Raw genomic sequence first — 19,938 nt, 5'->3', positions numbered from 1 at the left:
CCTGGTGTCATCATAGCCCCGCCCCCTGGTACCTTTATAGCTCTGCCCCCTAGCGCCATTATGGCAGGTCCTGACACACTTAGGATACAACTAAGCCATCCTGACAGGAGACACTGACCTACCGTTACTACAGAGATCCTGCGGGCTGAAGGACCTGTGGTGATGTCACTGCTGTGGGAGGAGCCATTCTGGAGTTTGGTAGTACTGTATACTGGATAAGCTGACAGAAAGTACAGGACCTGTGATCCTGTCACCATCATATGATCACCTGTGTGGGGGGAGTCAGGGATCACATGACCAGAGGCTCATCACTGTATTCCAGGAGCTGTGTGTGTCATGTGTGCAGTCAGCATAAATGTAGTAGAGCTGCGAGTGGCTGTTTGTCTAATATGCTATGCGTGTAATGTGTATAGTCAGCATGGATGTATGTCATGTAGCAGAGCTGTGTTTGTAACATACGCATGTCATGTAGCACAACTGAGTTTGTAACATGTGCATGTACTGTGGCACAGCTGTGTCTGTCACACACACATAATGTAGCAGAACTGTGTTTGTACCATGTGCATGTCATGTCTGTCAGGCGCATGTCAGGTAGCAAAGCTGTGTGTGTGAGACGTGCATGTAGCAAAGCTGTGTGGCACATTGCGCCACCAGAAACACTGGTACTGTAATTTCCTAATGATTGCTATTTGAATAATTACTAATTGAATTCGATTTTTAAGTTTTCTCAATATTTCTTGCTGTACATGACAAAGACTGATGTAAATCACAACACACAAGTTGTTTTCTGACAGATTTGTGACATAATTTTTGCCAGAATAACGGCGTACTATTTTTACAACATATTTACAACTGATTTGTTCCAAAAGGAATGAAAAATTGCAAATGGCTCTACCATTTTATGTTAATCTTACAAATGTGGGAGTAGCCGCTGTGTGTCAGATATTTTCAAGTGAAGTCAAGCAAATTCCCATTTCGGTACATCTAGCATAAGCTGTGGCACATCTCAACTTCCTTTATTGACTGTTTCCTGGCCTGCGTGCATCTCTTTTATAAACTTCAGCAAATTATGGTGAATTTTGAACATTTTTGTTGCATCTACTAGTTTTTCTGGTGCTTCTAAATATTCACCACATTTACCAGCCCGGCCATTTGCATCTTTCTAAATATGGCATAGATTACACCTGTTAGGAACCAATATACAATTGGCACAAACTATGCCTTTAGGGTACGTTTAGACGAGCGTATGTGCTAATCCGTGCGTACATGCGCGGGTGAACGCGCGCGCAAAAATGCGCATGAACGAAGGTCCGTGCTTGAGATATGCGTGTTCGAAATTTGGATTTTGGCTGCGTGGACTGCATATAGATGCGCTCCATACCTTGAGCTGTATCAGCATCCCAGCAAATATACACAGCGCCAGTATTTTATGTATTGATAGTTGTAAGCCACACGATTTCTTTGGCGCCCCAGCGAACTTTTGATTACTACGTTTCTTTCTTTATACTCCTTTTTTTCCCCCTATTCTTACACTTTTTTTTTTTTGTGGTTGGCTTTTATGTGTGCTTTGTTGTGGTTTTTCACCCCTGTTGTTTTTCTCTATTTTTCTCATCTAGTGTTTATTGAAACTCATTTCTCACTACAGAAACTATTGGTAACTGTGATCACATGCACAGTTTTTTTTTTTCCCAGTCTTTGGATTTTAACGGCCCCTTTGCCGGAACACAACATGGAGTGCTTAATGCAAAGGGAAAGACACAAAAGCATTTTGCTTTAGCATAAAAAAAATAAAAAAATTACATTGCTGTCTATTGGGTCGTTCACTTGGCCGGACTCCCGTGCTGCATGTCCCATAGGAGCCAATGTTAAGAGCAGCGCAGTACGGACCAAACAGCCACGCATGTCCTTTCTTCGTTGCTGCGCGCGTTCACACGAACATATGAATACTTCATAGGAACTACATGGTTTTAATAGGCGCGCGGTTTTCTTCGCGCGTATGTACGTGCGAAAAAAAAATACGCTCGTCTGAACGTACCCTTATTGATAAATACGCCCATAGAGTCTCCTAATAATTTCTTCCTGTCTAATATTTTCTTCTAACACATTTGAAGTCCACAGAAGTAACAAGCCCCACAGTATGTCTAGGCTCTCCCATGCTGATCTTCAATCAGTGTGGGAGGCATTAGCATTAATATTATTCTCCAGCTGTTGTAAGATTCTACACCGTTGAAAACAAGTAACAAGCTCCATCAGATCTCACCAGGTATCTAGAATTATTCAACCCACAACTAACTCCATAGAAAGTGTTACAGAAATGTATTTCCAACTGTGAATATCATTTCATTTACAGTCCAATATTCTGTAGTGATTACTTTCATAATATATCTGTGTAGGAGTTGGAGCTCTGTTTCACTCATACAAAGCTAAGAATGCCCTCTTTCACATTCATCCATAAAAAGATGAAATTCAGTCTGCCCGCAGTCACCACTAGGGGGCACTCACTGCATACAGACTTTTACAGCTCCCACTAACATCAATAATACTGTATGCCTGTCTTCAGGAAGCTGCTGATAACTGCAGGCTGCAAAAATGTTATCATTTAATGCTATAATGTGCAAAGATCCAACTGAAGCAGAAGCTCTAAACCCCTATAAAGATTTACATTGAATGGCAACTTCATTAGAGAAAGTACTAAGGGGCTGCTCAAGCAAACTTCTCATCTGATTTTGCCGTGGCCTTTAGTCTTGCAGACGTCTTCCTGGCAGTTTACAAGTGCCTTTTGATAGTTTAGAAAACTGGACTGACTGCCACCTTGGCTTTCTTGGCAATTTCTCTGTAGGACAGACCTACACTTTTAAAGTTATAATTGTCTGTCTTCTTCGATGAATTGGCTTTTTCTTGCCATTATGATAGCAATGTGCTTAGTCCTAAAGAACAAAACTGTCCAAATCCTACCCTACCCTTGAGGCTTCATTCACACGAGCGCATATACGGCACGATTTTACAGATGACCGATATACACGACTATCTGAGGCATTAGTTTCCAATGAATTCATTCACACGGGCGAATATACAGTGCGTAAAAACATCAAACCATAAAAAATGGAACATGCGCAACCGAAATATGCGCCATCGAGTATACGGTGGGTAAAAAGATAGTTCTGGAACTATATTTCGACCGATATACGGTGGCGGCTCCCATAGACTCCTAAGGGAGCTGGAGAAATGAACTCACGGCAAGTAGGAGTCAAGGTGAACTGTGCTCCAATTAAAAGCCTTAGACAGATGAGGAGTACATGGCCAAAATAAAGGTAGCGTCCAATGCTTCGAAAAGCTTACAGGTACCTCTATGTAGGCATTGAAAGTCAATACGAGGATTTATGCCAAGGGCTTTCCGGGGTGCGACATATTTTTTCACTAAAAACATCGCTCACGGTCCTGTGATTGAATGGGAAAACACTAATTATCTCTGGCCGCTATCACGGAAAATCATCCATTTACTATGCCATTTACTATGCCAACAACAGAACGTAAAAATGCATACGCTAATCTGAAAGAGCCCTGATGGTGTTGTAGTTAAGTCTGCAACCAGTGTTGGAACATAGAATCGGAGGGTTTGAAAGTCATCTACAAAAGTTGAGACATCTGTAGGAATAGTTTGCATCCAATTTCAAACCATAATTACGGTAGCTTTCTGTGCTGCAGAACAACTGTCCTTGATTGTTCTCTTAAAAAAAGCCTATTGGTTAAAATCATAAATTCAACCTATTGCTGCATTTCAGGTTAAAATTTCATAATATTTTTATGTTTTTAACTTACTTTTGAACATTTTCACATTATTTACTGGACTTAAACTGGTCAAAAATAACAATGGAACAAATTAGGTATTCTAACACTTTTGAGCGGTAGTGTGAGTCTGTTAGAATAATGCCCCATTTAAAGAAGTCACCTTATTGTTAGCAGATAGCCTCTCCCTATTTGATCAAAATAAGTGCAAATAACCTAGAATGTATTAGTATATTTTTATACCAATAGTCTGCAAAATTCTGGAAATTAAATGCTAATGTATATGGACCAAAAAATGGTACCTACATAGAAGACAACTCATCCCACAAAAGAGAGAAGAAAAAATGCAAAGAGTTAAAATAAAAAAAGGGTTCTGGTTCTCAAGGGGTCAGTGACTGGGAACTGTGACTGATGGACCTAGTCCAAGATTAAGAAAGAACATGTTGCAACTGAGAGTCTTGATTGGTTAATGTCAGGTAAAGGATAGATTTTAGAAAAGGGTTTTGTCTGGCACTATGAAAGTCTGAAATTTGCAATGAAAGAAACCTTAAGGCCTCGGTCACACGGGCGATTTTTCGGGCGATTTGCGCATGCGCATGCGACCGGTGATTCTATAGAACCATTGCTTTGCAATGGTATCGGACACATGGGCACTTTTTATGCGCTTGTCCGGTAAATTATAGAACAGAAATCGCAGATCGTGCCAATCTGCGATCTGCGATTCCTTCTGTTCTGGTTATGCGCTCAATGAGGCCGGCGGCAGCAGCACCGACCCCATTGAGAACATATACTACACAAATCATTCTCCTCTGCCACAGCTGTAACATTGAATTCAATGGAGCCGACAATACAGCTCCATTGAAAGCAATGGGCTGCCGGCAAGCGCGGGATGAATTTTCAGGAAGGACTTAAAAATATAAGCCCTTCCCTGAAAATCATCCAAAAATGTGTAAAAATATAAAAAATATATATACTCACCTGGTCCCGGCAGACGGAGTTCAGCCGCGGCCGTCCGGCAGTTCTCCTGAACTGCTCTGAGTAGTATTCAGCAGCTGGGGATTTAAAATCCCCACCTGCTGAATGGGCTGCCTCTGATTGGTCACAGCCCTCACCAATCAGAGGCAGCACTTACTCACCCATTCATGAATATTTATTTTTTTTACACATTTTTGGATGATTTTCAGGGAAGGGCTTATATTTTTAAGCCCTTCCCGAAAATTCATCCTGCGCTCGCCGGCAGCCCACTGCTTTCAATGGAGCCGGCTGTATTGCCGGCTCCATTGAATTCAATGGGCTGGACAGCGCTCCTGTGCTCCGGCCCATTTCAAAGGAAACGCGGCTAGGAGCAGATTTTTCCAGCGATTTTTCAGCCCCGGTCACGCGATTTGCAGATGCGCATCCGTCGCGCAATCCGCAAATTGCAGCAAAAAACGCCCGTCTGACTGAAGCCTAAGGCTGGGCTCACATGGGGCGGAATTGCCAAGGAATTTCAGTGTGGAAAGTCCGCACGGCAATTCCGCCCGCGGCTCCTGATTCTGGGTTTAGCCAGCAAAGTGGATGAGATTTTGCAAGAATCTAGTCCACACGCTGCGGCCAATCCGTTGCGACCAAGCAGCACGAAAACTGACGTGCAGCGCGGAATTTAATTCCACAGCATGTCAATTCTTTTCTATTTTCCACAGCGGCCTCTCTCCTCTCCATGGGGAGAGAAAGCCGCAGTGGAATACCAATGGCAAAACCGCTCCGAAACCCGCAGCTAAAGGCCGCGGGTTTTTAAGCTGCACTTTTCCAGCAGAAATCTCAGTGTGGCCATTTGGCCAGAATTCTGCTGAAATTCCGTCCCGTGTGACCCCAGCGTTAGGCAGCATGCACACGGGTGACAGCAATATCGCTGCTACACAATCGCTGCGATATCGCTGCTATGTACACATTTTATAGTGTCAGTGATGCTTTTTACTTGGAAATAATTCAGCATGCCATCACTGCTACCCGTGATAGGCCGGTTACACACGGGCAACAAAATCGCACAATTTTATCACCATATGACAGCACTACAAATCACATGTATGTGAAGCCCATGGTTTCCAATTGGTTCCTTCACATTAGCAATGTTTTGTAGGCTGCTACATTGCGAGAAAAAAAATTTCCAGGTTGCTGAATATTGCCGTGACTTGCGATGTCTTGTAGCCCATGTTTGCCTAGGGAGCCTTTCTTTTTGTTGCATCCCATCGCACGTAAAGGTGGTTTTCATGTGGTGCAATGCAACTTTTACAGTAGGAAGTCCTATTGTAAGGCCTCATGCCCATGGTCGGGTTGGAATTCCGCTGCGAGATTATCGCAGCGTAATGCGACCCGTGCCCCGGCATGGAGCTCATACTTACCTGTCCGGCGTCTTCTCCCTCCGTTGAGCAGACGCGTCAGAGGTGACGAAACTGTGCGAGCCTCTGTGAGGCCCGCACAGAAATAGGACATGCTGCGATTTAAATACCGTGCGAGTTTTCATGTGGTCAAATCGCGGCTATCGGATTGTATAAACTAATGCAATCCTATGACAGTGTGCCACGGCAGAAATTCTGCGGGAAATCTCGCTGCGGAATTTCTGTCCGTGGGCATTGGGCCTAAAAGCTCTAAAATAAGGCCTAGCTGCATAAAAAAAAAAGAAAAAAACACAGTGCATTACCTAACAGGTGCTGTTGGCTCTGCCACACGTCTCCTCTGCACCTCTGGCAGACTTGCTTGTAGTTTTCAGTCAGCACTTCTTGGTTTGGATGTTCAAAATCCCCGCCTTCAGGAAGCTATGGCTCTAATTGGTTCTCGAGCGCCAACCAGAGCCAGCACTTGATGAACCAATCACAGCCATTCAATGCAATGGCAGTGATTGGTTTATCAAGCACTGCAGTGATTGGCTGAGCCGAGGCGCTCAAGAACTAATTAGAGTCAGCGCTTCCTGGAGGCAGGGATTCTGAACCCCGGAGCAGGAAGCCCTGGGTGAAAACTACAAGCAAGTCTGCAGGGGCTACAGAGGAAAGAGCAGGGGAGCCGGACAGCTCTTCTTAGGTGATGTATTGTGTTTTTTGTTTTTTTATTTACTGCAGCCAGGGCTTATTTCCAGGGGAAGGGCTTATATTTAGCCCCCAAAAAAAAATTCTGGCAAAAGAGCACTAGGAAATTGCGCGACTTTGTATGGACACAAAATTGCAATATCTCCGAGAGAGAAAACACAGCAATATCGCAACACTAACACTTTAGCAAGTCCCTACTTTAGATAAAAATCTGACTAGTTCTGATTAGACAGTCAGGCTAGAGCATTGATTATAATTAGTGCAATGGGGGCTGCCAGTGTAATACTTACTGATGGTAGTGGGTTCCATTAGTCAGTCCTTGTGTTATTCAGTGCAAGACCTACTTTAAAACCGTCTTACAGATTGATGCAAACCATTAGGCTGGGTACACACGGGGCGGATTTGCCGCGGAAATTCTGTGCGGAATTTCGCTGCGGCAAATCCGCATGCGGCCGCTAATCTCGGGATTAGCCAGCCATGTGGACAAGATTTCTGAGAAATCTCGTCCACACCGGACGGCAAATCTGCTGCGGCTAAGCTGTCAGAAGCCGCTGCTGCGGTGCGGATTTGCCGACCGCAGCATGTCTATTTTTTTTTTCCGCTGCTGCCCGGCTCTAGACCCGTGAAGGCTTGACTTCTTCACTTATCTCATTTGAGTCTAACATGGATGTGGTTCAACCCAGAGGCGTAATTTGAAGCTCCTGGGCCCCAATGCAAAACTTGTAACAGGGCCCCCAACTATAATGTTTTATTCATTGTACTGGGCTTTCTATATGGATAAGAGAGGCCTTCTGGGCCCCCTAAGGCTCCTGGGCCCGGGTGCAACCGCATCGCCTGCATCCTCTATAGTTACGCCCCTGGTTTAACCCCTTCAGTGGAGGGTTTCTTACCCCCCTGTCAGACCCACCAGGGCAGGTTTTTTATATGGTCTAATTTAATTTCAACTAATTTTGCAGTCGCGTTCCAAGAGCCATAACTTTTTAATTTTTCCATTGACGCGACCATATGGGGCTTGTTTTTTGCAGGACAAGTTGTACTTTTTGATGGCATCATTTTTGGGTATATATAATGTATAACTCTTGTAAAAAAAATTGTAGGGAGATTGGGGAAAAAAAGAAGAAATTCTGCCATTTGTTTTTTGGATTTCATTTTCGTGTGAACCCACCCTTCACGTGTCGCAAATGACCTCAACTGTGGACAAAAAAATGGAAATCAGGGTACCTGAAGATACAATCTCCTTGGGTGTCAGAACGGTGAGGTATGAGATGTTCACCAGCAAATAGAAGACAATCACCATGCACATGGCTGTTATTATACTGCGAGGGATGTTTTTGCTCGGGTTCTTTATCTCCTCTGAAAAATAAGAATGGAAAGTAATCAGAAATGTGGGAAAAGTCTTTGCATAGAAAAACTATTCATGTAGACAATTTCAGAGAGATAGCAGAAGGATTATTATTCACTACTGCTGTGGATGGAATTGTTAAAATCAGATAGAATTAAGATGCCTGGTCTGATACTATAATATATTGTATAGTCTGTTAGGGACATTTCACACTAGTATTTTTGCTTTCTGTCTAGCTGTTCTGTCGTGGGCGCAGCAAAACGGAAAGAAAGATTTTCCATTTTCTTGGCCATAGAAATTCATTGAAACTGAAGACCTTCAATTTCAATCCATTTCTCAATCTTCCGTCTTCATTCTGTTTTGTACATTGGAAGAAAAGTGCAGTCTGCTGCGACTTTGTTTCCAGTTCAAAAAACTGATCCATTTTTTTATTGTAGTTAATGGGAGATGGTAAAAAACAGAAAGCTATACATTTTCATCTGTTTTTCCTTTCCATTTTTGAATCAGGTTTAATTTCTGAGTATGCACAGAGGGCAGGAGACAAACGGTTCCGTTTTTAAAAAATGCTGGAAAACGGAAATCAAACAGAAAGCTTACTTTCTGTTCTTTTGAAGGGTCCATTTGATGAATCCACCAAAAAAAAAAAAAGAATGCTATCTCTTAATTTCTGTTTTGTACAGTTTTGTTTTTTGTAAAACAGGAAAGTTCTGCATGGGAGTAACTATACTATCTTAAAACCTCTAGTGGACAAGTAGTAGTCATGAGAGGGTAAGTCATGTGCATGCACCCCATCCTCATTATAGACTTGTCAGTGCCCCATGAATCACTTGGGACAATGTGGTAGGTTCAGAACACTTCTGTAATACTGCATGTGGTAGTCCAGTATGGGTCCATAGCAGGCTACCACTGTTCAATTATGGATCTGTAAAACATGGATCCAAAATACAAGAATGGGGCAATTATGTACATGCAAAAGGGGTAATCTTCATGGAGCCCATCTATTATGGTTCTGAGCTTTACCAGCAGAAAATCTTTCATGTTTTTTTCCATGACCCTTGGGCTCACACCCTTATGCTTGCTGACAATGCAATTCCCCTTGAGAGAAATCCTGAATAAATTCATGTAATCCCAGGCAGACTGGATAATATTGAGATCCAGGCTCTGTGGGGGTCATATCATCACTTCTAGGACTCCTTGTTCTTCTTTACACTGAAGATAGTCCTTAAAGTGGTTCTGTTATTAAAAAATAAAAATTCTATACTTATCTATTTCTCCCCAGGCAGTCAACTTAACTCATCTTCCCCCCGCCGATCTTCTCCTGTCTCCTGCAGTCCCAGGGGGTCACTTTACCTCCAGCTGGCAGATTCTTCTGCTTCCTGTGATGTTAGGTACATTCACAGGTAGTCTTCTTCCTGCAATGTACAGAGTGCTGAGTTATTGCAGAGACTGCTCATGCCCACTGTCTCTGCAACAGATCTGCATTCCTTCCTAGCCAGTGAACGCTACATCACATGGATGTGACCTTCACTGACCTGCGGGAAGGAGAATGAGAGGAATGCAGGCTTCATAACAAGCCGGCCAGGTAGAGGTGAGGTGACCTGGGGGAATGGACAAGATCAGTGAGGAGAAGATGCCTTAAGGAGTCTGCTGGAAAAGAATACATGAGTATAGAAATTTTTTTATGACAAACCCCTTTAATGACATTGGCTGTATGGTTGGGGTCCTTGTCCTGCTGCAAAATAAATTTGGAATCAATCAGATACCTTCTATTTTTTAAATAAATTCTTACTTTGCAGCATTTTTTCCACACCTGCCTAAAACTTTTATACAGTACTGTAACAGTTCCGATTTGTGACCAATACCAAATAAATGGGTAAAGTTACGGAATAAAAGCCAAATTCCATTGGTATCTGCTATATACACCTAAACATGCTACCAAAATAAACAACTTACCTGCCATATTAAAATAATACTACTCCCCACCAAAGTTCACATCTCCATGTCACCACACTAGCTGCAGTTGGTAAAACTTGTGCTATGCCCGTGAGCCAATACAGGGCTGCACCTGAAGTCAGGTCACCACATTTATGTGGTATAGCACAGTTCAACTCACCATCTGGGAAGTACAACCTCCACGTAGTGGGGGTGTTAAAAATACTACAGCACAGAAATCAAGTCATCAGAATTTGCTGTTAGGAACCAACAATCTACAAGTGAGATTGTTGAAAGCCGCATGGTTATATATAGTATTATTGGCTAATCTGGTACCACTGGCTATTCTTTGTCTAATTGCCCTGATGTAGAGAAAAAATAGTGTGGTACCATATTAGTCCTGTTCATCTCACTGTGGTTATTGCCAGTTTATCAAATTTTAAGCCTTTGATTAAAAGCTAAGTTTACTTTATATCTCTGTATGTGAGGAGAAATACAGAGTTATCAAGTAAACTCCACATTAAACATTGCTTATCTAAACCAGGAAGTAGTGCAAAGCCATCTTTAAAAAATTTAAAAAGATAAATTACCAGGTCCAGACGGTATAGTTAATTACCCCGATTGGAGTTATCTGGGGGGTACTCCAGTTTCCTCTCACTCGCCAAAACATACTAATTTAAAAATTGTGAGCCCCAATGAGGACAGAACCCATGATATGCAGTGCTGCAGAATATGCACATGCTAGATAATTAAATTTTGATTGTATAGAATAGCTTTTTCAGAAACCTGCTACACGTGAATACACCTGTATAATACAGCCAGTATGGTATAATTTAACCAGTATTGTTGCTGGTATAATCTAAACATTACACAGTTACCCACAATAATGCTCTAAAATGGCCAGTAAGAATGGCAAATTAGGTCAGAAGACTATAAATACAGCTGCCTAAAACTGTGTGGCTCACCTGTTACTTCCGCTGGGCACACCACGCCTCAGCACAGACGCAAGAATGGTATCAAGTCCAAACTGGACATGCTGGAGCAGGTTGGAGACTTAAGATACTACATCAAAGAGTACCACAGGAAAGAACTGTGTACTGGACTTACGAGCATACATAACATAAGGACTGACGACCAAAACATGCACCATACATACCTGCACACATAACAGATAGAATAGCTATAAAAGTAAGAGGTATTAGTTTGTGAATTATCCAAGACACTTAAGCCAGCGAGCCCACTCAAGGGTCCTCATGGTCTCGTGAGTCCCTACTCTAGAGAGACAGCTTTCACATCAATCCTACCTTCATGCAGGGCGATCGTCCTGATAGGGATGGCCCCACACTGGAACCTAAGGACCTAGCACCCTAGACGGTAAGCGATGCACACAGAACAGAACACCGTTCACTACAACACACAGGGGAATGCATACCACACAGTAATAGGACTGATAATACACTACATGTCCAGTCATCTGCACAGACACACAGGATACGACACTGTTCACACAAATACACACAGACACCATACATGGAGCAAAGACCAAGGTGCTGGGAAACCAGCATCCTCTAGCATGCCTCTCTATCATGCTCCTTTTATACACAGTCATTTTTTATTTTTCCTGCTTCCAACATATCAACTTCAGGCCGCCTGCAGACAGGTGGAAATTCCGTAGCGGGATTTCCCGCGGAATTTCTTCCCCTGGGAGCTGCCATAGGATTGCGTTAACAAACGCAATCCTATGCAGATGGCCGCGCGAAATCTCGCGTGGCAAACAAGCCGCGGCATGCTCTATTTCTGTGCGGGGCTCACAGAGCCCCACACAGAAACGTCACTCACCGGCCACCGGCCCCGCTCTGCGCATGCGAAGGCTGCCCGGCAGTCGGCACATGAAAGAGCCGGGCTGCGGGAGAGGTGAGTGCCCGCGCTGCTCTCTGCAGACGCTCAGGTCGGGTCCCGCTGCGAGAATTCTAGCAGCCTGATCCGACCCGGCCGTCTGCAGGCAGCCTTAAGAACTGATTGTTTACTTGATGTCTAATACATCCCTCCCCATGACAGGCACCATTGTGACCAGATAATCAATGTTATTCACTTCACCTGACAGTTGTCTTTATCTTATGACTGATGGGTGAATGATTTGTAAAGACTAAATCATACCATACTTAGTTATATAGGGTGCCTCAGAGGTGGGGAAATATCCATGAAAAAATGAAACCAGTTTGGCAGACAGTGATCCAATTTTGAAAATTAGCTACGGGGGAGGGGGGAAACCCGTTAGGCCATTTGCAAAAATGACGACCATTTTGAATGCTGCCACCTCTAATTTTCTCAACTAATTTTTCCAATGGGAAGGTACATGTGTGATATATCAAACTGGCTGAGAATCTCATAGGAAAAACAATGGCATGTTTCATTTTAACATAACTTAATTTGTTTTCATGTTCACAAAGTGAATTTGCTTTATTACAGGCAATGTGAATGATGGTGTTATCTCAATAAGGATGTCATTTATGCATAGACAAAATTCACTGTATGGAGCAATGGATAACCCCACATTCTTGATACAGAAAGCAAGTGCTACATTGTGGGGATTGGCTGAATGAGGCCAGAACTCCCATTGAAATGGATGAAGTGCTGACAACGCATGATCGGCCAGCGTTCCATTCACAGGGAACAAGGGGAATAGCAAACCCCACACTGACAGGAAAGTGGAGCATGGAAGTCCCCCTCTCCAGATTGGCAGGGGTCTCAGGAGTTAGACCCCCACTGATCAGCAAGTTATCCCCTATCTTGTGGAAAGGGGATAACTTGTAATCTTGGTCCAACCCCTTTGAAGACATTTACAGAATAGGTAATAAATGTCTGATCTCTGAGGGCCTCACCACTGGGACCTCCAATGATCCTGAAAACGAAGTACTCCAGATGTCTTATATAAATTGAGGGGTGGTGTACATGCGTGACCACTGCTACATTCACTTCTATGGGATGGAGAGAAATAGCCAAGCATATTGATCTTCCACCATTCCATAAAAGAAAATAGATTGTTGGTCATATATGAACACCGCTGCTCCATTCACATGGAGCATTCGGGGTGCACCTTTCTCGGGATTGCTAAATTTGTGTTTTTCAACCAGCGTCCATAGGGATAGGGTAGTTTTAGGGTTTCACCATGAGAGGAAACTTTTTGTCAAGAGTAAGTCTGTGGCAAAAAGTTTGCAAACTACTGATATTAAACTAATTATTTTTTCAATTTTTTGCATGACCAAATAACTAAAGATACATACCAGCCATGTAGTTGAGGTAGTTCCATCCTGCATATGCATACAGTCCTTGAAAGAAAGATTCTGCAATCTGAGCTGCATTAGGGACTTCTGAATTAAATGCTTCCTTAAATGGTTCCAAAGCCTTAGTGTTATCTCCAAACTCAATCATCCCATAGACAGTAATAAGAGTCAAGGACATCATCTTGAGCACTGTGAAGACATTCTGAACCCAGGTGGAAATCTTGATACTTTTTGAATTTATGACACCTAAAACCCACAGAATTCCAATAGCTAATGTTTTTTTGAGCAGATCAGGTGGAGGGCAGCCAGAATAAAATGGCCGACTGATGTATTCAGCGGCTGTGAGGGCTCGGGCTGCATTAGATGCAGGTCTTATAAACAACGTTAACGTCCAGATGGTAATGAAAGCCGGCAAAGATCCAAGTCCTCGCCTAACATGGTAGTATTCTCCTCCAGCAAATGGTAATGTTGAACCCAGCTCTGCATAACAGAGGGAGCACATTATAGACACCACACCAGAGGCAGCCCATATACATAGCGCCACCCCAATATTGAGCTGAGAGTATTCCAAGACCCCTTTAGGAGAAATGAAAATTCCAGCACCTATGATGCTACCAACAAGGAAACACACACTGTCAAAAAATCCCAAACGTCTCTTCAGGCAAACTCTTCCTTCGTCTTCTTTTTCCTTCTTTTGCTGGGAAGAAATTTCCATTTTTAGCACATTGACTCGGGATGTTTGCTAATACTCTCAGCATAGACAGGGAAAACCACCTTGAAGAGAATTCAAAAAAGTTCATCATCTGTTAAACTTATATGTTTGAATTCAGGGATACTTCTGTTGGGTGTTTATAGGTTACCAGGGTCAGTCTTACTGGCGACCAAAGTTAACTAATTACCAATAAATGTGTAAAGAAATACACCGCAGTCTGTTAAAAAGTAACGTGTTGTCAGGTATAAAAGCCAATATTATGCAATACAAATTGCAAGGAATTTCTAGTTTTTAATGTACAAAATATTACAATCTATCACAGGTTATCCTGGCTGTGGATGATGGGTAATGATTTGTATGAACTTCCGAAGCTGGTTAAAAGTGTATTGTGAAACTTCTGTAATAGTCAACTTCCCAGTTTAAATTTGAGTTTGGCTATGATTTGTATCATGTTTTGTTTCTCACATAAATGGAGTAGTCCTAGAGACGTAAATTAAGATGCCTTGAGCTTAATACAAAATCTGTAACAGGAACCCCCATAATCTGTTACAGTGCAACTCACCCGGCACTGAAGCCACAGTCGGGTGCCCCCGTCCCTCTCACTTTACATGCTGGGCTCTGTCCATTCCACACTCAGCTTCCACTGCCCACTCTCTGGTCTCAGCCTGTAGGGCTTGCAGCGCTCCCACTGTTGTAGCCCAGAGTTAACAGGACCCTTCCATAATGTTAAGTGTTTCACCTGCGCAATCGTATTGTCAGTGTCTTTTGTGTTGTATGCATTTGGTGTGTATTGCACCTCTGCAGCACTGAATGGGTTAACGCCTGGGTTATGTCTGAGAAATATATATTGTTGTATGTCATGTGACTATGTTATATATATTTGCGGCTGTAAGAATGCTAAGTGAGAGAGTCTGGAGAGTCTAGCAGAAGTCTTCCAAGAGAGAAGACAGTGAGTGAGCCACAGAGACACTGTCTGGTATGTGTGGTCCAGAATGGAAGAAGCTGAAAGATATCCATTAACTTAGCCTGGGACTACGCTATCAAGGAGGTACCAGTGCAGCTATCTGTGCTGAGAGAAAAGGAGAAGGACACCAGAGGAGTGTGTGATGACAAGTAGAGGATAAGAGAGGAAAAGAGAGTTTTGCTTGGAGCAGGATCTCACAGATAACTGGGACTGTGGATTGTCTGGATTACCCCAAGAGTCCTCCCTGTCACACCCCCTTCTGAGAGTGTAAAGTGTTGTTTTTCTGGTCTATTACTGTTTTTGTTGGAACTTTGTTGGACTTAAGTAAACAGGCATTAGCGACCGTTCCTGGTTTGCTTAGAAAGTTATCCCTGTGTGTGGACTACGTAATTTCCGTCTCCAGGTTCACCCCAGAGGAAGAAGCAGTGGCGTCACGAGTGACAAAGAATTGTAAGATAACGGCTGGTTACTCTTTCCTTGTGACCTCCGCCAGCAGTAACTTGGACAGTTCCCGAGCTACACCCAGGGAAGGAGACGTAGAGCCACCATGACAGAAATCCTTATCTACCCCGCCATCTCCTCGGCTGTGGGCCTGCTCCTCAGACACTGCGCCGCCCCCTTTCCAAAGTGACACTTAACATTTCCTAATTCTGTCCCCAGCCAATTCTGAATCCTGCTCCACCTTTAGTTATTTTAGGCATCCTTCATTCCCCATGGAGAATACCTAAGCAATTGGTCTACATTAGCCATTGTGACAAAGACCTAGTTTATGCATTCTGGCTTTTGACTCCTGCTCTGATTCCTGACCATTTTGACATCTGTGCTCCCTGACCTTAGTTCTGTTTCTTGGACTACACTATTGCTTGCTGCTTGACCTGACCATCTGCTTGGTCTTTGTTTCTGCATCTGTGCTGCCAGCCCAGACATTCCCATTTCATACCATCAGGTACAGCATATCGGCGCTGGGCAGCATCAGCAGTCACACCACCATGACAATCTGTACGAGAAATAGCCTAGGGACCCTATAGCAAAGACCATATCCCGCTTGGAAGTGTCAAGGATAAAAACCAGGGTTCCCCAGGTGCTGCCTTCACAGACAGCCAAACTGGTGTGTGACAAGGTGGGTTCACATCTGCCTGCTTAACATAATCATGTGTCCTTTACATATATGGTCTCTTCATATGGAGAAGAAATGTATTGGTCACTTTCTAACTCCAGAGCCCAGGTGAGATGGCAACCTCCACAATACAGTTATGCCCCTGTTGCTCCAGTAGAAAATACTTTTCTTCAGGCATATTTCTTGTCATCAAGAAAATCAATGCGTGACCATGTAATGCCATTGTCATTCAGGACAATACATCTATAAAAATACATATAATCATTTTCAGTCTCTGTTTTTGGTGGCAGTGGATGCAGGCTGAAGGGAAAGAATTCAGCAAGAGCAGAGAATGAAAATGAATTATGTGTCAGAATGGAATCAGTCCTATCCAGCACAACATGTAAGGAGCTAATGGTCAGCGCTTTTAATGACAGCCAGAAAGCAGCACTGAATGCCATACTTTGTAGCTAGGTAGTGTTGTGTTACCTGGAAATGTACACCTGTTATCTTAAATGTGTATACATCTAGATATAACAAGAAATGTTGATGAGGTTTTATAATCTTTTATACCACTATGTATTGCATTTCTGGTGGTGGTGGTGGGTTATCCTAAAGTAAAGTGTCTTGTGCTGCAGCAGCTACAGGGTAATCAGCTTTGCAGACTATTTGCAGAAATTCAGACATAGCTTAGGGACAGTCCACAACCTCATGCTAAACTAGGGTGAGAGGCGATAGTTACAAAAGGGAGTTACACTCAAAGTACAGTGGAGAAAAGGCAATATAGTTCACAGAAAAAGATGGAATATTTCTGTTGATTCCTATGACTGGTGGGCACAGATGTGAGGGCCCCCTTTTGAGTGGAAGAGCTCAGTGGCTAAGAGCCCAGGCTGTAGCTGATACCCCTGTTATCGGAACCCCAATGGGTCCCTCTGATTTCACTGCATGTTCCAAATTGGTTATTGAGAAGTGTGTGCACGCAGACAGCTGACCCTTGAAACAGATCGTGTATTAAAAGCAGTGTATTTTTGATTTATTAATAGCATCATGGTGCATATATACTCCAAATGACGTAGCAATAGGGATACATATCCCTAAAATCATAAGCACTCAGGATAGGCTCTAATTTCTAATGATTAACATATGTTAACACCTTAAAGTGTGTATTACTACTAAAAAACGTGATTTTCAAGAAGCAAAAGAAACTAAACTTAACGGAGAATAAACTTATTAATATCACTACTTGGCTTAAGGAATGCAAAGGGGGAAATGAGCAACTTCTCTTATTAGAATGTAGGTCTCCCTTGTGAGAAAGGCCCGTGTGAGCTAAATACAAGAATCTAATACATTCTAGTGTATAATATTGAACAAGTTAACCGTTTAGCTGCTGCTATTTACTAAGAAGGAAACATATATATATATATATATATATATATGTGTGTTCCCTATAGGCTGATGTGAGAAACATATGAAAAGATATATACAATAGAATACATCTATTATTACTATAACAACCCTATGTCTGGGGGTGCAGAAGTTGCTGATACCTGTGATCTGTACATGTAGGAAGCAGATAATACCAAGAAAGAATCCACTGGTATGAAGATCCCGAACTGCATAAGCTAATGACTCAAGGAAAGAGACAGAGAGAGTCTAAAAACAAACTGCATACACAGGGTAAACCAGCTGAAAGAGAATGCAGCTACCATCAGCAAAGAGGCTGTTATAAAGTGAATTGTATCTCCATCTTTTGGATGTTGTAACCACAGAGCATAATCTACAATCAACCATGAGTTAACCTGCCTTCCATGTTTCCTGGACTTTATTATTGGGATTTTGCACTGTGTAAACATCTTACCAGAGAACAGAAAGCCCAGTACACTGCACCATTCTCCACTATAACACTATGTGGAGCTGGTTGAGGGAACAACACTAGAACTTACCACTGTGGAGGGGAAACAGACTACACCATGACATTAGTACAAAGGTCCCTCCCTATTGTCCTCACACCCAGCCACCATAGTGTAATGAAAACAGAATTAATTAGGTAAATAACGTGTTCCACTACATCTTCTCATCCCCCTGTTCTAACCAGGATATAGCACATTTCCCTCCACCTGCTGTAAACTGTATGTAACAGATCTCTCCCTACATTTGTCCTTAGTGTCCAAGCCCGTCAGTCACTTTGACTGAGGGATTCTGCAAAAATCTTATACCTCCAGCTTGCAGTGTAATGGGGTACACTGCAAGTGTAGAAGATAAAAGGTTGGAACTTTTTAATAAGATCCAATTGTAAAAATGATTGTTATGTAAAAAAACGTAAAATTCAAGGAAGGTGTCCATAACCTTTAATATACAAAAATAGTCCTAGTAGTTCAATTCCAGTAGCACTCACCAAAATTGAATAAACTGCAGCATTCATTGTATCACAAACTACCCAGCCATTAAGCAGTTAAGCAATACTCTGGGGCTTGATCCTTTTTTTTAATGCATTTTGTCAGGCCTAAGTATCAGGTCGGTAATACAGCATTAGAACTGAATGTTAGGATACGATGTTGACAACCAAGCATTTTTCTGAACAGCATGATATCTATTAGTGGAATGATGTCAGCTGTAATATAACTGCATAACCTATTTCCTTTTCAGGCCCGCTATTTCAAAGGCTCACCCTGCCTGAATTGCCTCTCTAGTGCCATCAACTTTCAATGACTACCTTAATAAAGTATTTATTGTGACACTCAGAATGATGAGTGTTCCGTGTTTTATAAAATATTGGCAACTAATAGAACATTAAGCGTAAATTAATATGATTAGAGGCAATTAGAAGCAAGATGCAAACATTAAACTGGCATCATCTGGCTGTATCTCAACAGAATCTCAATTACAATTCAAACCTATCAAAGACTTATGTATTGTGCATCGCCTATTACAGCACAACAACAACAATGCCGTTAGCTCTGCAGATGATAATTAAAGGGCTATAAATACCCAGTTAGCATTGCCATCATTAAAGGAAACACACATCAAAGGCAGTGACATTTAAATAGGCATTGCACTTTGAACAAACGTGATCTTATGTGATAACTAGCAAAAGTGAGAATCGCATTATTTAGCAAAACTGATGTTTTTGTGCCTCCCGATACTGGTTTCTATATCAGGGTAACTACTTCCACAGCTCCAGCAGACTACAGATCTAACCACACAAGCTGGCGATATATCTCAGCCACCATTTTGGCTGTAGACCACAGGAAAGAGTAGTGGGCTCACCGCTGACATGGCAGCACTCTATCAGCTCCTAAACCATTGAAGGCCCTATTTCAGGTCACTACTCACTCTGTGAATTGCACAGCCTTAGGGCTTATTCATACGAGCATATATCAGCCGCCGTTTTCACAGCCAGCCAATATATGCTACCTTCTGAGCTGTCTTCCCCTTCCCTCCCCCTCGCCGGCTCACCTCCTCTCTCCTCCCCTCCGGCTGTTTGCAATGGGAGGGGGTGGAGCTAATCACTCCCCGCCCCTTGTTCAAAACCAGCAATGGGAGGGGGCAGGATGAGATAAGCTCCACCCCCTCCCATTGCAAACAGCCATAGGGGAGGAAAGAGGAGGTGAGTGGCAAGGGGGAGGGAAGGGGAAGACAGCTCAGATGGTAGCCTATATCGGCCAGCCGTGAAGATAGTGTACAATATACACTCGTGTGAATAAGCCCTTAGGCCCAATGTCAGAATCCACTGGAGAGCAGGAGGTTTTTTTTAAAATTC

At 42.8% G+C, this 19,938-nt stretch overlaps 1 protein-coding gene across 1 annotated transcript in view; it reads right to left on the bottom strand.

Moving 5' to 3' along the window:
- LOC136578849 (solute carrier family 7 member 13-like) overlaps positions 1 to 13,908 on the bottom strand; it is a 28,285-nt gene extending 14,377 nt beyond the window's left edge. Inside the window, exons 1-2 of the mRNA XM_066579032.1 lie at positions 13,407 to 13,908; positions 8,070 to 8,201 (exon numbers count right to left, since the gene is read on the bottom strand). Coding sequence (XP_066435129.1) covers positions 8,070 to 8,201; positions 13,407 to 13,908 — 634 coding nt within the window. The remainder of the gene's footprint in view (positions 1 to 8,069; positions 8,202 to 13,406) is intronic.
- Between the last annotated feature and the right edge of the window lie 6,030 nt (positions 13,909 to 19,938).

This window comes from Eleutherodactylus coqui, chromosome 9 (assembly GCF_035609145.1).
Source record: "Eleutherodactylus coqui strain aEleCoq1 chromosome 9, aEleCoq1.hap1, whole genome shotgun sequence".
In the NCBI taxonomy this organism is placed as follows: Eukaryota; Metazoa; Chordata; class Amphibia; order Anura; family Eleutherodactylidae; genus Eleutherodactylus; species Eleutherodactylus coqui.
This window is presented reverse-complemented; position numbering and strand designations above follow the sequence as displayed.